General features: G+C 37.8%; 1 protein-coding gene across 1 annotated transcript in view; it reads left to right on the plus strand.

The window, feature by feature from the left end:
* Window positions 1-20,784, plus strand: part of LOC114054123 (stathmin-2) — a 69,914-nt gene extending 49,130 nt beyond the window's left edge. Inside the window, exons 4-5 of the mRNA XM_027877259.1 lie at window positions 6,313-6,504; window positions 19,420-20,784. Coding sequence (XP_027733060.1) covers window positions 6,313-6,504; window positions 19,420-19,479 — 252 coding nt within the window. The 3' untranslated portion in view covers window positions 19,480-20,784. The remainder of the gene's footprint in view (window positions 1-6,312; window positions 6,505-19,419) is intronic.
* The last annotated feature ends 2,118 nt before the right edge of the window (window positions 20,785-22,902 follow it).

Consider the following 22,902-nt stretch of genomic DNA (forward strand, 5'->3'; position numbering starts at 1 on the left):
AGTGATTCTCTTTTAGCCTTTCAGCACAATCAACTTTTTGTTTACTCTTTCTGGAGGGGTCATTCCAAAGATCATTGAATTGACTATAAATTTTTAAAATACATCTGGCTCTCCATCATAGAATTCATATAGGGGAGTTTCTCTTCTATGATTATATCTCTTTGACATTTCTTAACAAGGCACTGTTAGATTAAATTAAATGTGCCTATTCTTTTTTTTTAGTGTAATTGGATTAGCAGTACGACTTTTATTGTTAAAAGTTAAACCATTAATTATATTTTATGTAGCCTAACACATTCACGAAGATGTGAAAATAAGGCACAGGGAGATTTACTTTTGGATAGACAATGCTTCATAACAAGTAATATATCCATAAATGATAGAAATTAGACAAAAAAATGAAACAACAGAAGATAAATTCAGTTGAGAAAAGAAAAGCAAACTGGCAATAACTAAAACATAGACCTTCATATTCCTTCTAACTCATGTATATGTAGAGTGTAATTGAGTTTTAGATACCACTTAACTCAAATTTATCTTCCATTTTATTTTTGCAGTAATTAAACCCCTGTAACCAGTACTATAACTAATGACAGTAAATGACTTTGGAACATATCAGAAGTGCTACTAAAATGTACAATAACTCTTCTCTGTGTCTCATGATTTTCTTTCTCACATACACAAGAGAAGAAATTATATCTGTAATATGGAGTCCACTGTAGAATTTATATAAAGATAAAACATTCTACAATAAGTCACATCTCTTTCTTTAAGAGATAGTGTAAAGAGGATCTTTGTCTTCCAGAATGTCATGGTTAACATTTATTTCTATAAATATTCTCCTCCTGACATTGGCATTACATCAGCGAGCCTTCCATCCTGCTGACCTTTCATCTTAGATCGATGCCATTCTGATATGCTCCAAGGTTGAAGAATTTTTCTCTAAATGAGCTCATTTTAACAACCCTCAGCAAATTGTGCCACTGGATTAAATCTAAATCATCTAGGTCATCAGGTTTTTCCCATTTGCAAATAGGCCTTCAGATGCTTAGCTCAGAAATTTAAGTTAGACCATTTTGCCTCCCCTAAAATGGATGCTGCTCTAGGTAAAATGAATTTTGATTCCACATCCTCGTGTTGAATCATGTGTCATTTCAGCTCCACATTTAAAAGTAACAGAGGTACCAAAATTTAAAACAATTTCCCCATGAAACAGAGCCTGGAGGGCTGAATTCAGAGGATAACAGAGACAAATTGTCCCCTAGCACCTAATGCCAGAAAACAATAGATGAGACTGCACAACCCCTGGACTGCTGTTGGAACAATGAAAGATTTGAGACGATAATAACTTTCTCTCCCTGCAGAGTTATTAGGGAGGTACTCAAGACTGGTGAAGATATGGAGAAGGTCTAGGTCGGAATCTTCATTTAGAACAGGGGTTCTTAACCTTGGTCCATGAATTTGTTTTCTGAATATTTTCAATAATTGTATTTCATTGTAATTGGTTTCCTCATAATCTTTTGATTGTATTTTATGCATTTCAAAATGTTACTCTGAAAAGGGGTTCATGACCTTCATCAGACTGGACCACAATAGGAAAAAAAAAGGTTAAGAACCACTGGTTTAAGAGCAAAGAGTTAGTGAACAAAACTCCTAATAAGGTATCATAATATCGAGAAAGGCTGGAGGCTTTTTGGCCCTCTAAAAATACCTCCCATTCTACACTTCCCTACTATGCCGGAGTCCCGGCATACATTAGACGCTTTCTGGCATGTAAGAAAGGTAATCTGAGTAATGCAGACTCACAAACAGTGCCCAGGGAAGGGTGACCTAACCTACTTTCCTGGCCTTTGTTGTTGGCAAGTGAGAACACACTCCCAGTCACAGTCTTCACTACCTTCCCTTCTCCCCTGTTAGCTAGAGCTGAATAAATGCTGTCTAGAAAACCTTGGAGCCTAGGCGTACATAATCTGATTTAGCTCTGAATGACTCTAAAAGTACCAACACCATTAACAGGACCAAATTCTGAACTCTGGCCAGTGCATAGAATTTCCTTTGATTATAGTGGGAGCTGCACATTCATGCTCAAAGACTCAATTTGGCCCCACAAAGCTAGAAATCTGTAAATATATCCTACCACCAATCTGCCCTATTAAATTCCTATCCATTTTTCTTCTCATGCTCATTTCCCTAGTGTACTTTTGTCACTATTTGATTTTTTGAATGCAAAAATTATCATCACAAATAGAATAATAAAATAAAATTAATTTTAGTATTAACATTGAAAAATACTAGAAAAATCAGAATAGTTCTGAATGTCAAAGTTTCAAGTCAAATAGTTGTGGCCTCATACATTGGAATATATACATATACATATACGTATACACGTATACATATATATATACACATACATATACATACATGGATATATATGTGTATATATATATTTATTGCTCACAATACTTCAATATAATTGGTTTCCCCCGTAATCCTGCGTATTTTATTTGATGTCCATAAAACATTATTCTGAGTAAAGTCCATAGATTTCACAAGGAAGCCTGACCATGACCTCTCCATCACCCCCCCAAAAAAAAAAGTTACATATTCCTACTATGTGTCAGGCACTGTGCTAAGTGCTCAAGATACAAAGAAAGGCAAAAGACATTTCCTGCTCTCAAGGAGCTCACAGTCTAATGGAGGAGACAACATATAAATAACGATGTACAAACAAGATATACACAGGATAAATTGAATATAATCAACAGAGGAAAGACACTAGCATTAAGGGGTCTCAGGAAAGTCTTCCAATAGAAGGTGGAATTTTAGCTGGGACTTGAAGGAAGCCAGAAGGTAGAGAAGAAAAGGGAGAGTATCCCAGGCATGGAGGATAGTCAGTGGAAATGCACAGAGATGGCAGGAATATCTTGTTAATGGAATAGCAAAGAGGCCAGTATGTTGAATCAAAGAGTATGTGGGGAAGGTGTAATGTGTAAGAATACTGGAAAGGTTGGGGGAGGGGAGAGCAGTTTATAAAGAGCTTTGATGTTTGATCTTGGAGGGGATAGTGAGCCACTGGAGTTTACTGAGTAGGGGAGTGACATGGTCAGATCTGAGCTTTAGCAAGATCACTTGGATAGCTGAGTGAAGGATGAACTGGAGCATGAAGAGACATGACAAGAAGACCAACCAGCAAGCTATTGCAAGAGTCCAGGAGAGAGGTGAGGAGGCGTTCGGGGGGGGGGGGGGTATATGTGCAAAATTTCGGTTTGGATCGTGGTTCTGTCACCTCTTACTGCCTGTATAACTCTGGGCAAACCACTTTACCACTCTGAACCTCAGTTTCTTCATTTTAAAATGAGGGGGTTCACTATATGACTGCTAAGGCCCTGTCCAGCTCTAAACCTGTAATCTTTGTTTCAGTTTAACCTTCAATATGCTATTAGTCCCTCTCCAGAGGTGAACTCTTTTCATCTTAAAATATGACTGGAATGGATTGACACAAACGATTTCACTATTTCAATGGTGTTTTGGTATCAAATGCTCTGTTTAGACAACTATCTGAAGTCTGAAAAATTGTCACTGGATTTGTTTTCCTCCCAATTAGAGTGTTCTCCATTAGGGTTTTCAACAACACTCACTGCTTAACTTAGGAGGAAAAAGTGTCCAAATTAAAATCTAATATTGTTAATCACTGCCATTTATAAGGATTCCTTTTGAAGTCTCAACCTGGAGCAGAATCCAAGCCTAATAGTTGCCCAGAAAATAAGACATTAGTCTAATATTAAAGATAGGTGCCAGACTCATGTATGACTTTTCCCTCACTTTGATTTAGTGAATTTGTTGACAAAAATGTAGCTAATTATTTCCATAAATTTCCCTACATATTTTTTATACCATCACATCTTATTTCTTTTTTTACTATAATCTTGAGATCATCATATGAGGAAAAAAATACCAATGAGTCATCCTTCTGGGTGAATAATCTACACGTTGGGTATAATTTATGTCTTTTCAAAGCTCACTAACTCCTTCTTGCCAGCAGGAAAAGAATTCATTATATGAGAGGTCATCCTTTAAAGATCTTTCAAAATGTGTCCAGATGACACCCAAGGAATCAGGAAATATCTGCCTTCCGCATCTGAAAGAAACATCTGTGGTTACAAAGTCCACATATTATGATCTATTTTTTTTCTTTATATCCAGTGCCCAGCACAATGCCTGATACATGCTAGGTGCTTAATAAATGCTTGTTGATTGATTGATTCTGCTGTCTCATTATGATAGGCTCATTTTAAAACCCTCATAGAACCCAGGAGTTCTCTTCTTTCTTCTGTCCCCTGACTACTCCTTCAATAAACCAGCAGGTATTCATTGAGTGGGCTCAGCATTGTGGACAGATAGGTATACAAAAAGTGGTCTTTGACCTGTAGGGGACACAAGACTAACACATATAAATGGTATCTACTTGTATCAGATGTGACTATAATCCAAGAAGACTAATTCTACAATCTACCATGGGAAAACCAATTCCATTAACTACCAAACTATGAGGCTCAGACAATAAGAGTTATAGGAGTTCATAGAAGTTCATATTGCATTCAGAGAGTGGGGCAGGGTGGGGGGAGGGCAGTTATTGGGGGAAAGAGAAGGAAACAAGCATTTATTTATTATCTACCATGTGCCAGATACCATACCAAACACTTACAAATATCATCTCATTTTTTTCCTCACAACAACCCTGTGAGGTAGGTGCTAATATTATTCCCATTTTACACTTGAGGAAACCAAGGCACATGGTTGTTAAATAATTTGCCCAGGGATACACAAGTATGTGGGGCTAGATTTGAACCCAGGTCTTCCTGATTCCAAGGCCAGGGCTCTAGCCACTGCCTTGCCTAGTTCCTCATACCTGATCTCAGACTTTATGTGGTGAGACTTTATGTGGGCTTCAGAGAATGGGTTGACTTTGTCTCAACAGGGAGAGGAGTGGAGGTGAGGCAGTTATGGGTGAAGAAAACAACAGAAGTATATCTATGAGCTGACATATGTGTCTGAGTGGAATGGCTGTTCTCTGATCTTGTCCTAGACCTTCTCCCATTGGCTGCCCATTCCTAGAATGGGCTCCATCCTCCATAAGCCCATCTCAGCCTATAAAAATCCTTCTCTTCCATCAAGGTCTAGCTCAAGTGCCACCTCTATCAAGAGCACTTCCCAGCCAAATGGAAAGAGGAAGGGAGATGGATAATTCTGAACATTTCCTCAGTCCTAACATCAGCAACTGGTTCTGTAAGCCCAAGAGCCAAGATTAGGTCATTTTTCATCTTTGTAGCCCCAGAACCTAATACCTTGCATGTCATAGGTTTTTAATGTTTGTGGAATTAAATTGAGGAAAGTGTGCTAGATTTGGAAATCAGAGGACCTGGATTTGTGTCCCAACTATGCCATTCACTAGCTATGTGACCTTGAGCAAGTCATTTCCCTTTCTGAGCTGATTTTCTCATCTTTAAAAGAAGAGGCTCATATTAAATATCTCTAAAGTCCCTTCCAGATGTAAATCTATGATCCTATGATCCTCTATGGGTTATTGAATTGCAATGACCTTTTCCCACTGACACATCCCTTGGACTACACAGTCCTAGGAAGAGGTAGCCTGGGTGGAGATTCTACTCCAAGCACTCACCTCCTCCAGGACAATGAGTCTCTGGGAAATGGGGGGGGGCATCTCAAAAGATACAAGAGAGACATTAGAAGGAGAGCTCTTGCCTGTGAATGCTGAAACAGGCATTGTACCATCCTGAACTCAGAGTGGAACATTAGGCTCATAAAAAAGGGAGGGGCTGTAAAAGAAGACTGTCAGTTTAGCTGTTCCCATTGGTGAGATGTGAAAGGCTCCCACACAGCAAGGCGTTAAGCTGGCCAAAGAACAATGCAGCAGGAAACCAGCCGGAACTCTTCCCAGCCCTCAGCCATTCTTCTTTGACCCAAATGGAATGTTGGCATCCAATGATTAATTAAAGCACTTTCTGTTGTCTAAATGCTTGACAGCAATGTCTAAAACCTAGTCAGCATAGTTTAAATGCTGCTTCTTTTAAGATAGTTTGCCCAAAGCAAAAATCCACAGCTGAAAACGTTCTTTCTCCAGTTAACCGTGTGCTAGCAAAAGCTTTGAGTAATACCTCGCTGAACAACATTGATGAAGGAGGAGAGGGGTATTATTTCTCATAAAGCTTTCTCCACCCCAAGTCAATAGCCCATTCTTCTGACAGGTTTGCATTTGGATGACTGTCAGCGGGATGTGTTTTTCTCTCTCAGTCCCAGGAGGCCCAGGTGCTGAAACAATTGGCAGAAAAGCGAGAGCACGAGAGAGAAGTCCTTCAGAAGGCTTTGGAAGAGAACAACAACTTCAGCAAAATGGCAGAGGAAAAGCTGATCCTGAAAATGGAACAGATTAAAGAGAACCGTGAAGCTAATTTAGCTGCTCTTATTGAACGCCTTCAAGAGAAGGTAAGTGGGCCATTATTCTGGCGAGAGATAGGAAGCTCATAACTCCAGCTGTTGACCTCCAAGAAGAGAAATCTTCTGCACTCCAAAGTAAATGAGGCAGCAGACCTAAAGAATTAGAAAAAACTCTGCCTCTCTTTTCTGTTTTTTTCTTGATGGGTCCTCATAGAGGAAATTCTTTACATGCTTTTGCTGCTGGGAGATGTTTATGTGGCCTTGGAATACAGAAATTGCAGGACCACAACATTACCATCCCTGAATCAAGTTGGGGAGAATAAGGGAGGGGAAAATGAAGAGATTCATTAACATACGTAGAAACAAGAATAAAAATTCAGCTGATGAAAGCATTTAAATTTACCTTTACCATGCCTCTCTGAGGCTGTGCTGCATAGTAGGTAGAGAGTTGGCCTCGAAGTCAAAAAGACCTGGGTTGTCTCACCTCTAACATGTACTGGTTGGTTAACATTGAGCACATCATTTAACCTCTCAGTGATCTAGATAACTCTCTAAGGTAAAAAGGTGCAGAAAGGGTACCAATCTGCATTGATAGAGAGAGTTTCCTCCTTTGAAATTACTTATACCATGAAAATCACAGGTCCAGTCCCTATCTCTAGCCTATACCTAGGTATTAAAAAAACAAAAAAAGAGGATAAATTTAGTATTCAGCAGAATACACCTTTCTGACAGCTCTGGGGCCACCAAGCAATAAGACAAGGAGAGTAGAGTTCTCTCACCTCCGCCAACTAGGTTGCTAGGCAACCTTGAGCCAGCCACTTTCCTTTCATTTTGTTATCCGTTCAATGGTAGGAAGCTTTGGATGAGAGGTCAGGAAACCTCAAGTCTCATTCTAATAGAGCTTTGGGAGCATGAAACAGAGTAGTCATCCAGAAGGAACGTGCCATTCCTTCTGCCCCTCCATTTCCCTTTCTGGATCTTAACAACAACGACAACAAAAAGCAACCAGGGATTATTTTATGTGTAATACTCAGTTCCCTGCCAGAAGGTAAATGTGTTGCAACTGGAATGGTAATTGGGTAAGCTATTCTTTATTCCAAGTGTTACCAAGCTATGCTGCACTAAATGAGGACTATATTTACATTAGTGACAGCTGGGGAATGGTAATATTTGTAAAACTATATGTGAGCGCGCACATGCTCACACACACACACGCACACACGCACACACACACACACACACACATACCCCTTTCTCATTCCATTTGCAAAATAATTTATCCTCTTCTGCCTACATTTTTCATCTGCACTTCCAAAAGGTAATGAGGTTCTACAGGCAAATTACCTTGTCTTGCATACAGCAAATCTTTTCCCATTCCCCTCTATGCAATTCCAGCCCACAGCCTAACGTTTCCAAACCAACTTACTTCCCACCTCAACGTCCCTCCACACCCTTACCAGATTTCCTTCCATTTCCCCTTTAATAGACCCCAATCACACATCACTCTGCCTTCTGGAATAGACTCCTGGTTTGTGGACCTTTGTGCTCGACTGAGCTGTTCTTGTTTTATGGCTTTGTCTCACAACACAGGCCTTCAGATATTCTCAGCTAATGTGACTTCCTTTAGGCAGGAATATTTATACACTCATGATCTTTCTGAAGCAACTTCACCATGACTATCTAGCATCAGGTAACAGGTCTCCTCTGAACAAAGGACAAACTTGAGCCTTAGACAAATACGCTTAAGCAAATAAAACAGAATTTCTGGAGACACATGGATTATCCATGATGATATTTGTACCAGAGACCGAAGGCAAAGATTCTATTTGGGGCGAGGGAGGAGAAGACCTCTTTTCAAGATTTAAAAAACAAAATGTGTTGTTAGTTATTTCCATGCTTAAAGTTTAAATCTCATTCTTGACCCTATCTCCTTGAAAATAAGTTCATTGTGAGTTCATTGTAAATTTTCACCTTACACTGTAATTATATTTCATAAAGAGTAACCAGAAGATTTTACATCTGCCAACAAGACTTTTCCTGTGATAGAAAGTAATTATCATGGCTTAACCAGCCTAGTGCTTATGGCCATGCCTGTTATAAATCTGAAATAGCAGGGTTTTGTGCAAGGATTAGTAGTTTAGCCCAAATGGGCTAGAGCAGCAGCTACAGCCACACTAGCATTCCATAGCCCAGCATGTAGCAGCCATATCTAACAGGATATTTGCTCCTTGTCCAGGGCACCTGGGAATGATAGAATTTCCCCTTTTTAAGTTTTTAGCAGCTATCTCATAAATTTCTGTCTCTTCAATTTTAGATGCCCTGTTAATGCTAGGTGGCACAGTGGATAGAGTACCAGGCAGAGATTCAGGAGGACTCATCTTCCTGAGTTCAAATCTGGCTTCAGACACTTACTAGCTGTGTGACCCTGGGCAAGTCATTTAACCCCATTTACCTTAGTTTCCTCATCTATAAAATGAGCTGGAGAAGTAAGCAAAACACTCCAGTATCTTTGCCAAGAAAATCCCAAATGGGGTCATAAAGAGCCAGATATGACCTAAAATGACAGAACAACAAAAACTCAATTGATTTTTTTTTCTAATTAGCACTCTGTACCTCTTTCCTCCTTGAATACGTAATGTATGAAAAAGGTAAACACTTTCAGGAAGTTTGGGGCCCCGATTTACAATATTTTCCTTAGTATTTGACAATTTTTAACTATTCTAAATGCCTCACTCTATAAGAATGAATTCATTACTGTCATGCTCCTGAAATTAAAAATGAAAAATATAATAGCTTACATTTATATAGTGCTTTAGAGTTTGCAAAGAACTTTTCAAGTGGTATCTTATTTGAGCCCCCTAGAACAATCCTATGAATAAGAACTGAAGATATTATTATCCCCATTTTGCAGATGTGGAAAATGAAAGTCAGAGTAGTTAAGTGACTTGCCTATAATCTCTCAACTAATAAATGTCAGAGGAAGAATTAAACTCCATATCTTCCTAATAAAAGTCAAATCCTAAGCTCTATCCACTATGCCATGCTGACTAAAAGAAAAGGGAAAAACAAAGCAAGAGTGTTAATAGGAATAATATGAATCATAACAGCCAGGGTGACACCTATTCTATTGAAAGTGGCTATATCCTAACTGATCACCAAAACGCTGACAGTTAATCAGCATAATTAATAATGGTATATAATAATAATAATAGCAAGCATGTATATAGACCTTTAAGTTTGCAGAGCTCTCTAAACACATTAACTGATTTCATCTTCACAACAAACCCGTGAGGTAGCTGCTATAATTATCCCTACTTTATAAATGAGGGAACTAAAGTTTAGAAAAGTCAAATGACTTGCCCAAAGTCACACAGCTACACACACAGTGTATAAGCAGAATCTAAACTCAGCTCTTCCTGACTCCAGGTCTAGTGAAATAATATTTAAAAGCATTTATTGAGAGTTGATTACATGCCTAGCACATTGGAGTGGGAGAAGAATATGAAAGAAGTATGAGAAAACCTCTTGCCCAAAGGAGTTTACGGTCTGTTTCACGTGTACGTGTTTTGTCTCCCTCACTAATTAGAGAAGGTAGCATGGAATAGTGGGTATAAAGGTGGCTTAGAGTGAAGATCTGGGTTCAAGGTCTGCCTCTGGTACATACTGCGTTGGTGACTGTGGGCAAGTCATGTACTCTCTAAGAAATGCTCAAAGACTATGAATTGCTGAGGAGATATTAATTGGCATTGGCAGGTGAAGTTTCTTCCCAGAGAGTTTCATATATCAGTAAAATCATGGGTCCAATCAAGAGAAAAACTCAGTATTAATTAAATACTAATATGTGTAGATTAATTAGAGAAAAATATATAATATGTAACAGGTGCTAACTTCAATACAGCATAAAAGGAGTTATGGTGACCCCACCTAAGATCACTCCAGCAACTACAAGATGGACCCAAATCTAGCACAATTAGAGAGTGACATTTTCTTGTAACCCCCATGAGATCCAGAGACTGGACATGAAATACCACATTAGTGCCATGTGAGATGTTTTTTAAGGTTCCAACATGGTACAATGGCCATGGTTCAAATCCCATCTCTGATACTAATTACATTTATAATCTTCAGCAAATCAATTAACCTGCCTTAGCCTGAATTTCTTCATCAACAAAATGAGAGGTTGGAATAGATCAGAGGTGTCAATAGGTGTCAGCTTATGTCCCACAAACAGGGGAGTGCCCAGCCAGAACCAGATTAAAATATAATTGGGAAATCTTTAACAAAATAGATAAAAATACAAGATGACATAGATAATGTTAATTTGAGGTTTTCTAAATCAATATGCAACCTGCAATGATCTGTTTCTATTTGAGTTTGACATTAGTGGACTAGATGACATCTGGGGTCACTTTAAACCCTAGATCTACAAGTCCTGGCTTGATTTTTTTCTCCAGGCTGATGCCTGGTATAGTGTTCTAGATATGGCTGGATACTCAATTCAGATTGTTGACTGACAGAAATCCAAAAGTCTCTCAGAACCCCAACTAAAGTAGTATGTATCTATCAAATAAAGGCCCCTTCAGCAGATGAGCATTCTCTCTTTGGTAGCCACAAATTATACTCTAATATCCATTAATTTGGTAGTCATTTCTTTTCTGCCTGAAAAGGAAAATGTGACACACCATTTAACTTCATCTCTCTAGTCCTTTCATTCATTAAAATGTTCAATTCTTTGTGCAGAAGAGGATCAGCTTTGGAGGAAGGTAGATGAGAAGCACATATTTATGAGGCTATAGCACAAAGCTTCCTTCTTTATGTTGATCTCTTTATATCACTAACTGGTATTGAGAGCTCAAAATTGTAATTGACAAGTCACAATTAGTGCCAGGATAGTCTACTTTGGCTTAAAAAAAAACATATTACTGTTTTTTGGAATCCTGAAAAATGGGGTTCATGAACTGAGTTAGAAGAAACCATAGTCCCCCCATACCCAAATCCTATCTATATTCTGAGTCTTTGAGTGGAGATTTTCTATGATCGATAACTCACTGTGTACCAAGGAATCACATTACACTTTAATAAAGCAGAGATTTTTAAGTTTTTTTTTCCCTTATGATAAGCCAAAATCTCTTCCTCTATAATTTTCACCCATTGGTCCCATTTCTGTCTTTGGCAGCTAATAACAAATTTAATCCCCTTTCCCATGATAACCCATTAAATATTTGACAGTCATCCTGTCCCTACCAAACTCTTTTCTTTTTGAGCCCAGACATCAATGTATTATAATCATAACATGTTCTTTATCTACTCTACTAGTCTTGTAACCTTCTCAAAAAAGAAAATATCAGACTTGCATGATTTGTTGTTAATAAACCCCTGTTGATGCTTAGCAATTATCTCCTCCTTTTCTAAATGCTTATAAAGCATCATTTTAATAATTTATTTTAAAAATTTTACAGAGATCAAGTCAAACTCTCAAGCCTATATTTTGAAGGATTTGTTCATTCAACATTTATTTATAACATCTACTATATGTTAGTCACTGAGGAATTAAAAACAAAAACAAAAGCCCTGCCTTCAAATAGCTTACCTTTATTGAAGGTTACAATATGTGTGCAGGAAAGAAAATGCAAAATATATACAAAGATGATGCAAAGTAATTTCCACAAGGATGATTCTAGCAACTAGGAAGGTTTCTAGACCCCTGGAACTTCATGAGCAAGGGGAATGACATAATCAAACTCTAAGATGGCAAGGGTCCCTAATCCCCATGATTTCCATCATCTTTGTTTTACCAGCTAGTTCTTCCTTATTAGTAAGAATAAGGTCCAAAATAGAAGTTCCTCTCAGTACTTCCTTCTTTTTCTGAAAGATAAAATTATCAGCAGAGTAAAGAAAGAATTTATTGGCTGCTCTAAATTTAACACAAAGAAAGAACTCCAAAGAGATGCTCAGATAGATGTAATCACCTGTCATAACTTTCTACTCTTAGCAATGCAAATCAATCTATGATATCTCCAAGAAGGTGGTGAGCAGGAAGCGGGGCAGGGAGGGAATTGGACCACTGTACAGGCTGCCCCCGAATTTCTTCTTCAAGAATGGGTATTAGTGTGTGACCCTGGGCAAGTCGCTTCATCTCTATTTGCCTCAGTTACCTCAACTATAAAATGAGAATAATAATGGTATCTAATTCAGGGTTGTTGTGAGGATCAAATGAGATATTTGTTTTTTTAAGAGTGTCACATTGTAGGTGACAATGTACAAAATATAATAAACAACATACAAATGCTTTTTCACTTCTTTTCCCTTTTAGTGGTGGGTATCAGACATGCGATTCATGGGTTGAAGTTACTTGTTTCAGTGGACCTAGATTAAATTTCTTACTATTTCCTCAGTACTATGGTGAGGAACAGAATTCAATATGACCCCCCCCACCCTCCAAAAAAAAAAAGGAAGAAGAAGAAGAAGAAGAATGGTGGCTAGATGGCACAGTGGATAGAGTATTGGACTTGGAGTCAGAAACACCTAAGTTCAAATTCAACCTCAGACACTTACTTGGCTGTGTGACCCTGGGAAAGTCACTTAAACTGACTGCCTCAGTTTCTTCATGTATAAAAATGAGGAAAATAATAGCTCCTACCTTCCAGATTGTTATGAAGGTAAAATGAGATATTTGTAAAGCACTTTGCCAACTCTAAAAAGCTATGTAGAAGCTAACTGCTAGTATTATTGTTGTTATTAAGAATGGAGGCCTTGTTGAATATACTATTTAGTGCCCAGACAAGGTTGACGGTCCTGTTGTCCCTCCTGAGCTCATCAAGCCTAAGGGTTGCCAGGATGACCCATCTCTGATTTCTGAGGCAAGCAAAAATCTCACTTTCAGTAGTGAGAGGAACAAGGAATCCTGGCAGCTTTAATACAAGCTCTGAGCGAGCTCATCACAGCTCCTTCCTCCTGTTTATAGCCAAAGGACTTTCAATCTAAGTAATCACATTTAGGTGTCCCATGGAAACGTTCAAAATTAAATGTTTGTATAAATTAAATGCAAAATAAAACAAACAATTTACTTGTGATTGTTCATTACACCTCTAATCATGTAGCCAATTCTAAATGGAGAACATTATAGCTGTTGTTATGGTGGTAATAGCATCATATACTATGATATAGTAGCAATAATAAAACTAAATATTTTCTGTGAGAGAATAAAATTCAGCCATGTTTTCCCCCAAGAGACAGCTTTGAGAACCATCCAGTTACCTCAATTTTCTATTTATAATCACATATCCACAGTTAATAACAAAAACAACAATAATAGCTTAATTTGAATAGTACTTTACATGCATTATCTCCTCTGAGCCTCACAACAATCCTGTGAAGTAAAAAGTGTCAGTATTATCATAGCAGTGATGAGAAAACTAAAGCTGAGAGAAGTAAAGTGGCTTACTCAGTGTCATAGCAATTGATTGAGAGCAAAGCTGGGACTCAAGTCCAGGCATCCTGATTCCAAAGGCTGGGCTCTATTCAAAGCAAGAAAATGATGGTACTTTAGTGTAGCAATAGCTAGATTTTCTCCAAGCTTGAATAAAAAAGTCAAGTCAGCAAGGATTTATTAAGCACCTGTTATGTGGCAGGCATCGTGCTAAGTGTTAAAGATACAAAGAAAGGCAAACAAGCAAATAACTAAAGGAAAAAACCCACCACCATCAAGTTGTAGCCTACACTCGTTGTGTACAACTTTGCCTTTTCCTCCCCTTGTCATTTTTATTTCAAAATCTGCCCCATCATTAACTGATGAAACTTCTCAAAAACAGATAGCAATGGTATCCAGTATCTAAAAGGGACAGAGATAGGAATTAGAACTGTGACTTCAATGGTATAAGGGATTCCTGGGTGAGAAAACTCCCAGTACTATTGCAGGTCAGCACCTTCTCTGACACACATAGTCTTAAAGAGAGCTTGAGTAATTGGTCCAGAGTCACACAACCAGTGTGTCAGAGGCCTCCCATGACCGCTGTTCCTCCTGATTTTGAGGTCAGCTCACTATTTCTTATTGCCTCTCTTCAATATCCCATGTTGCCTTTATGAGCAATCCAAGTTCCATAGTGTTCTTGCATGGTTTTTTTCTATTTCTTCATCATCCCAAAGTAAGAAGCCCAAGAAAGCAAATTAGCATGATAATTTTCATTTCTGTAGCTGCATGTAAGTAATAAAATGAATAATAATAGCTCACAGTCATACAGCGTTTTAAGCTTTGCAAAGTGTTTTGTACTCATTTTTCCTGATAGAATTTAGTACATGTCCATTCATGTTACAAACTAGTGTCTTCTTCAGGATATGTGGACTTGGCAGAGCAGTCCATAATCCTTTATGTATCACCCTGCTGTTCCAGCGTACAATCAATAGCATGAAGAAAATTGCGGGTGGATGCTCCAGGGATTTCTGTTGACAGACAACCTATTGAGTTGAAATAGAATCATGGAATTTTAAGAGCTGAAAATCACTTTAAAGGTCATTAAATTCAGCCTCATCATTTTACAAATGAATTAATTGAGACCAGGAGGGGGGTCTGTGACATATTCAAGGTCATACAACTCATCGGTGTTTGACCCAAAACCAAAATCCTGGGTTTGTTGTTTTGTTTTGTTTTGTTTTTTACTTTTAAACCCAATGCCTTTTGTGTTATATTAAGTGTTCTTATCAGTACAAAAGTTCAATGTAATTCTAGATTCCAGATCTTTTGCTATATTTTTGGGTATAGATTGTGCAAAGGATAACCAAAACTAGCTGTTTTGTACCACCCTTTCTCATTCCATTGATGATGGAGAATGAATGTGAAAAGATATCATTAACTATGACTTTGATATCATTAGCCATGACTTCTGATAGTCACACTTCCTTAATAATTGATCAACAAACATTTATTAAGTGCCTACTTATGTATGTATCTGTGTGTGTGTGTGTGTGTGAGAGAGAGAGAGAGAGAGAGAGAGAGAGAGAGAGAGAGAGAGAGATGCAAGGTATACAAAGACAAATGAAACAATCCCTACTGTCATGAAACTTACCATCTTATGGGATCTATTCATGATGTCAAATACTTTAATAGACTCAAAGATTAATAGAAAAGATAATGCTGCTCTGTAATTCCCTACTGGCTGCATAGAACGAGGTGGAGGGAGAAGTTCTGTTCCACTTAAGCTAATAATTTCAATAAAACAGAAATGATAAGTCTGGTCAGGAATTTACCACCAAACGAACCATGAAATATCTGAAGAAAAAGAAAACAATGCTCTAGAAACTTAGATGTACTTATTTATAGTCTGACTTTTTCCTGCTGAGTTTCTAGCTCAGAGACCATATGTATCAGTCCCCATGGCAAATAAAAGTTTTCTTTCTTCAGCTAATTTACAGCTTTGTAGGGGGGACAAAAATTATCTGAATCACTCAAGCTGCTTTCTTAGTAGACTAATTATGAGTTACTGCCATATATAGGATAAATTAGAGACAGTCAACAAAAATAGGTAATTGTACTCAAACCATGTCAAATATGTTTTCCTTTTTACAAAAAACAACAAAGGATAATAATTGGTCATTAATCACTAACACTAAGGTCAATACTTAAGTATAACAATTTAGAGCAATATTGTTAAGTATCCATATGCCTAAATGAAATTTTGTGGCTACTCCTTCAGTCAAAAGCACTAGCAGCTATGAAGCTGAATATAAACTAAATGTAGGATTTCTTTTAAATAATAGGCAATATGATTTCTGTGTTAAAATCATTACCATTGTTGTCATCTTAAAGTTGGGGTATTCAAACAAAAAAATGAATAAAGGGGTCCCTTTGTTAATTGTCAAATAAATAGATCTCATTTTTACATCCCAGTCCTTCCCCCTCAAAGTGATGTATTCACACAAACTGCTCCTCTGTCACATTGTTTCACAAGAATTTTTCATTTCTTTAAGATGATGGTGATATATATGTGTATTATATATAATACATATATACATACATGTGCATATGTGTCACCATCATCTTCCATTATATTTATATAGTTTTAAAAGCTCCATGGCATATATTATCTCATTTGACCCTCACAAGAGCCCTGCAAAGTAAATAAAGAAGATATTCTTATCCTCATTTTACAAATGAGGAAAATGAGAGAGGAAAAATCTATGTTCTGGTTGTATCTCTGCTACTAATGATTTATGACCTGGGCAATCACTTAATTGGCCCTTAATGCAATCATCTTCAAAAGGAGAGGTTGAACTGGATGAGCTCTAAGGCGTTTTCCAAGCCCAAAACTTCAATTATTTGTCCCAAACCACATGACTAAAAAACTCACAGAAGCAAAATTAAAACTCAGATCCTCCGTTCAGTAGATCATACCTTCTCTTAGGGTGCAAGCTACCCTGATTAATAGTAAATTTCTTCCTTCCTTTTTCCTTTCCTTCTTTCCTTCCTTCCTTCCTCTCTCTCTACCTCTCTCTTCCCTTATTTTTCTTTCTTTTTCTTCTTTCTTTCTTTCTTGCTTGCTTTCTTCTTGGTTTCTTTGTCTTACCAAGCTGGAAATGCAGTGGCCCCTCACTGGCCTGATCCCACTACTGCCCATCATAAGAGCTGTGACCTGTTCCATTTCCAACCTGAGCCTTGTTGCCTCTCCTTAGGCAGCACCTCATTGCTGCTGGAATCAGTGCAGACACACCTGATTGGCAACTCAGAACACCTGAGCTTAAGTGATTCCCCCCCCCCCCCAGCCTCAGCCTCACTGGTAGCAGGGATTATAGCAATGTGCCACCCTGTCCAGCTCATGGTAGTTTCTTAAAGAGATTGTCCCCACCTTCTACTCCCAAAATGTTATATGCTTTAGTTTCACTTTATTGATAATATGATTCAAAGTTTTCAGTCAGCATTCATTTATTAAAATCCTTATTACAAGCAGTGAACAATTGTAGGCATTGCAGATAAATAAACAAAATGGAATAGAGTTCTTGAGCTCAAGAAGTTTAGACTTCAATAAGGTAAGATATATGCAAAAAAACTTTAAGAGAATATGATGTGTCTAGGAGAGGTTCCCTAGAAAAAGATGACAGATTTAAGGAAGGAGTGTTTACTTCCAGTTTAGACAGTGTTGAAGAGGAAGAAAAAATAAGGAGAGACATCATGAATTTTAAAGAAAGGGAAGAATGTCAACAGATAGCTGTGGATAAAGCCATTCTAGGTGTAGGGGATGGCATTCAGAAGGCACAGAGATTGCAGAACTAGAACAAGATAGAGGAACATTGCCTATAATGCATGTGATTATAACAACTGGCTCTAATATGGAGTTGTTTCTATATCCCAGTAAATAACTCATTAAAGTAATAGTGCTTTCTTTATGTGGCTACAAAAATGTAATTAAATGAAAAATCTGATATAACGATGATTTCATGAGCATCCATTCATATAAAAATAAATCTACAAAAACACATTGTTGTCATTGTTATTGATGACAGGATGACAGGATTTAGAACTAGAAGGACCTTAAAGATCATGCAGTGCCACCCTCTCGTTTTTAGAAGGGGAAACTGAGACCCAATGAGGTTAAATAAGTAACTTGTGCAAGGGTCATATAAGAAGAAATAGCAATTCACTCAGATAGTAATAGTTATAGCACAAGCATATGCAAGTGGTATAAGACACTAAATTTGACAGATTTCCCAAAAGATTGTATTGAATTGGAGGAGGAGAGAGGGGAGTAACAGTTTCCTAAACAAAGGGTTTATTTCTCAGTTTCTTTCTGTACTTAATCCATAAAACATATTCAATATATAGTTTCTAAGTCTCATGGGATCACAAGAATATCGTATCATAAATTCAGAGCTGAAAAGGACCTTGCATGTTATTCAGTCCAAATCTTCCACTTAATAGATAAGGAATCTGAGGCTTAGAGAGATGAAGGGACTTATTCAAAGACATAGAAGTCTTAAGTGGCAGAATCAGAACTTGAACTTGGTTCCTTTGATTCCAAATTCAGTGTTCTTTCTAAGAGACAGCTTGCTTACTATGAGATTTCATTAGACCCAAATTTTCATTTCTTCTGAAATTGGCTAGATAAATGCAACAGATATAGGTATTGAAAGAGTAGTATGTTATTTCCATATTTCCAAATAATTAAAGTTTAAAATGGAACACAAGAGTACTTGATGATTCCTCCTGATTTTAAAACCTTATAGCATTATAGGATCAAAGAACTAGAGAGAACCTCAGAGAATATCTATTCATAGAGTCATAGAACTGGAAAAATATTTATGGAGCTCTAGACCAAGGGTTCTTATCTTTTGTATGTTATAGACCCCTGTGGCAGCCTGGTGAAGCCTATGGCCCCCCTCTCAGAATAACATTTTTACATTCATAAAAATAAAATATGTAAGATTACATATAAGCCATTTATAGTAAGATTACAAATAAGCCATATGTAGTTGCCAAAATATATGAATATTTTTAAAAAGCCCATGAATCCCAGGTTATAAACCCCTGTTCTAGCCATGTAATCATGTCCTTTGAGAATTTCTAAACATAGAATGTTAGAGCAGAAAGTAAAAAAAATAGAAAGGAACCTCAGAGAGCCAACCTCATTCTGCAGTTGATGAAATTAAGCCTCAGAAGATAGAGCAAGGGCAGCTAGGTGGTGCAGTGGATAGAGCACGGACCCTGAAGTCAGGAGGACCTGAGTTCAGATCTGGCCTCAGACCAAACACTTGACACGTACTAGCTGTGTGACCCTGGGCAAGTCACTTAACCCCAATTGCCTAAAAAAAAATAAATAAAAAGAAGATAAAGCAACTTTATATTCTGATAAACTTCATGGCTGGTTGATTGTCAGAGCTAGGCATAGAAGCCAGATCTCTTGAATCCTAGACCAATGCTATTTCTGTTACACTATAGTATCTCTTTATGACATTTCTCTCATTGCTGTTTTCCAGGAGAGGCATGCTGCAGAGGTCCGTAGGAACAAGGAGCTCCAGGTGGAACTGTCTGGCTGAAGATAATGGCGGACATAACATACCCCCATCTCTAGTAAACTCCCCTGCCTATATTATAATGGATCACGCGATATCAGTATGGGAAAATGTATGACATGGTTTAAAAAAAAAAAAGAACTCATTATAAAAAACAAACAAAAATAAAAACAATGCAGTCTCTTTGCAGAATGATTTGCTTGATGTTTAAAAAACCTTGGATCTTATTTTGTAAATACTTACATTTTTGTTAAAAAATACAAGTATTGCATTATGCAAGTTATTTCATAATCTTACATGTCCTGTAACAGGCTTTTGATGTTGTCTCTTTCCACTCAATTGAATTTGCTAGGTCTGTTCTTTCGAAAGCTCCCCACATCCAACTCCATTCCCAGCACTTTTCATTCCAACAGAACAATGAGGTCAGTAGTAGGTTATGGTGCTAGAGACCAATCATGCCTAATTGCCTAGAATGCTTCATGATCTCTGAGCTTTGTTAAGACAATAACTAGACCACAGGTATTGTGACTCCGCCTGGAAACCACCCAAAAAAATAGCTCTTTGATATTTGTATGCTCATAATCCATTTAACAGCCTAGAGACAACAGAATAATTCTAAGACAGACAAATTGATAATATTCGCACTCATTTCTGCTTCCATTGGGTTATGGGCAACAAATGTGACTTCAAATTTAGAAAAGGAATGGATGGAAAGATAGCTGAGATTGATCTAAGTAGAAGCAAAAAGCTGAATGTTATAAAGTGCTGAACATGGCAAGGCCTAAATGGTACAAATACAGCCATAAAACACTCTTCATAAAAGTGGGCTTAATTCTCTAGTTTAAGTTCTTTTGATGGAATGAATTAATTAATGTGTCAGGTGGCTTATTTGTGGATGCCATGATTGATGATGTTCATTTTTATGCTATTACATATAGTACAAGTACATGATGCTACTGAATATTTTTCAACTTGGAACCTGTGAGCTGGTTGTTGCATTTAAGACATATACACACTTACATATACACTCCTACACACTGCTGACTTCCATTCAAAGCTGGCCTTTCCATCAGTGTTAGGGGACCCTGCCTCATTAAAAAGACATCTCTAACCATGAGGGCTGTAACAGTTAGAGGGCTAGAAAGGCACTCGCTGGCAACTACGGGACACAAAACACACCCACTCAAAGATATTCGCAGTTTTGAAGTTGTTTCCCCCAACCCCACCTCTCGAAGGTTGCTGCCTGCATATTCTCCTCTTCATTAGTGCTATTTTCCTGTATGTCATTGTGAGCAAGCTGTGATTAATAAAGAATTGGGGTTCTGTGAACTGAAAAAGGTCTGGTCTGTTCTCTTGCTGCTTCAGTTGTGTGACAGTCAAATATTGGGGACCATCTCCAGTGCTCCTGATCTATGTCTGGCCACTAGACCCAGATAGCTCTGGAGGAGAGAGCAAGGCTGGTGACTTTGCACAGCCCTCCCTCACTTAAATCAATCCACTTAAATGTCATGGCATCATCCTCCTGATGTCGTGGTCCTCTTCAACAACAAATACTGCATTTCAAAAGGGCAGCCAAGGAGGAAATGGAAGCCCCATTGACTGAGTCACATTCCAGCCCAGCAGGAAGCATGTCAGTAGATAATGTCTCTTCTTGATGCCCCCTTATCAGGAAACCTTGATTCATCAATCTAAAAATAGTGAAGGCCTGAATAACAACCACCAAGACTCAGACCCATGGTTCTGAAAAATATCATCCCCTTCCAGTTCTCACATGAGAATCTCATTAACCATACTAATCAACCAACAAGAATTTATTAAGCACTTTCTAATGATAGCAAGTATTTATATAGCAATTTAAGGTTTAGAAAATACTTATGTCATTTGACCTTCACAACAGCTCTGTGGGGTAGGTGCTATTATTATCCCCATTTTATAGATGAGGAAACTGAAGCTAAGAGGAGTTAAGTGAGTTGCCCAAAGTCACATGGCAGGGTCTGAAATTAGGTCTTCCTGTCTCAAAGCCCAGCACTCTATTCACTATGCTACCAGGCTAACTCCACGTGTCAGACACTGTACAGACAATGAAAATCCTTCTGAATTAGGCCAGACTTCTCAGGCCTTCCCATAAGTTCTTATTCCTGCATATCAACACCATTGTGACCCTGTAGAGTATTGCCTTACCTACATCCTTGTAACAGACATATAGATGACCCCAGCAGAATTCTGGTTAATCACAGATAGGGCTTTTAAGATTCATTAAAGTAAATGCAGAGCCCTAAACAATAATAAATCCATAGATTCCCTCAAACTCCAGAAACTCTCCTCTTTCCCCAAAGCCTTCCCATTTTCTACATTCATAAATACATGACCCCTAATACCATCATCATGAACATCAATTAGTTTATGAAGAATTAAAGATTTTTGAAAGAAAGATTTTAAATGTAGATATTGTGCCGGGATGCCCTTCGAATGCTTCAGCAACATCTACTAAAGGGATGAAATTCTTCAGCTTCAAAATACCTCAAATTTCATCATTGTAGGTACTCCTTTCCCATTTTCATCTCTGTAAATTTAAATAGAAAAAAAAATCATCACCGAGTGGCCAGTCTTCTGGGACCACACTCAAAGCTTTTCCAGGATAGATAGCACATGGAAAAGTATGTTCATGCCCAAAGCTATGGAAGGTAGGGGGATCAGAAAAAGAAAGGCACAGCACAGAAGGAGAGTCCAGATATGCAAGAAGGTTGGAGCAATTGCAAGTCATCCTCTTAATGGCTGTCATGGCCTTTACCAACTTAGTCACACTATGATGGGAAGAGGATGAAGGAACAGTGGAGAAAAGAATATTCCCTAAATATCATTCATTTGTTTAGTGACCTAAATGTGCAGAAAAATGATTTTTCTTATACTTCACAGTTCTACTTCTACAAAAGTTTCAATCATCAGTCATAGATCTATAGACCTGGAAGGGACATTAGAGATAATTTATTCCAGAGGTTATTAACCTTTTTGTACCCTGGACTCCTTTGGCAGTCTGGCAAAATCTCTGGAATCCATCTCAGAATAATATCTATTACCTACAATCATAATTGAAGGAAAGGCTAAATTTAGTTAGAAGCTAGTAAAATAAAGGTGTTAATTTTTCCCACCTAAGTTCATGGACACTATGGTTGAGAATCCCTGATCTCATCCAACCACTGCACTCTCCCATTTTATAAAAGCAGATACCAGGGCCAAGAAGGGGTAAATGATATGCCCAAAGTCTCAGAAAAGAAAAAAATTTTAAGCAAGAATCTGGTAGTAGAACCGAGGTCTTCTGACTGCTAGTTCAATGCTGGTCCTCTATATGATGCTGACTCCTTCATCCCTCTTTAAATTTTTTCTTAATTATCACTGAATTCCACATGGGTTGGTCAGTAACAGAGAAATCAAATAATTTCCCTAAAA

The sequence above is a fragment of the Vombatus ursinus genome, unplaced genomic scaffold, assembly GCF_900497805.2.
Source record: "Vombatus ursinus unplaced genomic scaffold, bare-nosed wombat genome assembly UNPS02014812.1, whole genome shotgun sequence".
Lineage (NCBI taxonomy): Eukaryota > Metazoa > Chordata > Mammalia > Diprotodontia > Vombatidae > Vombatus > Vombatus ursinus.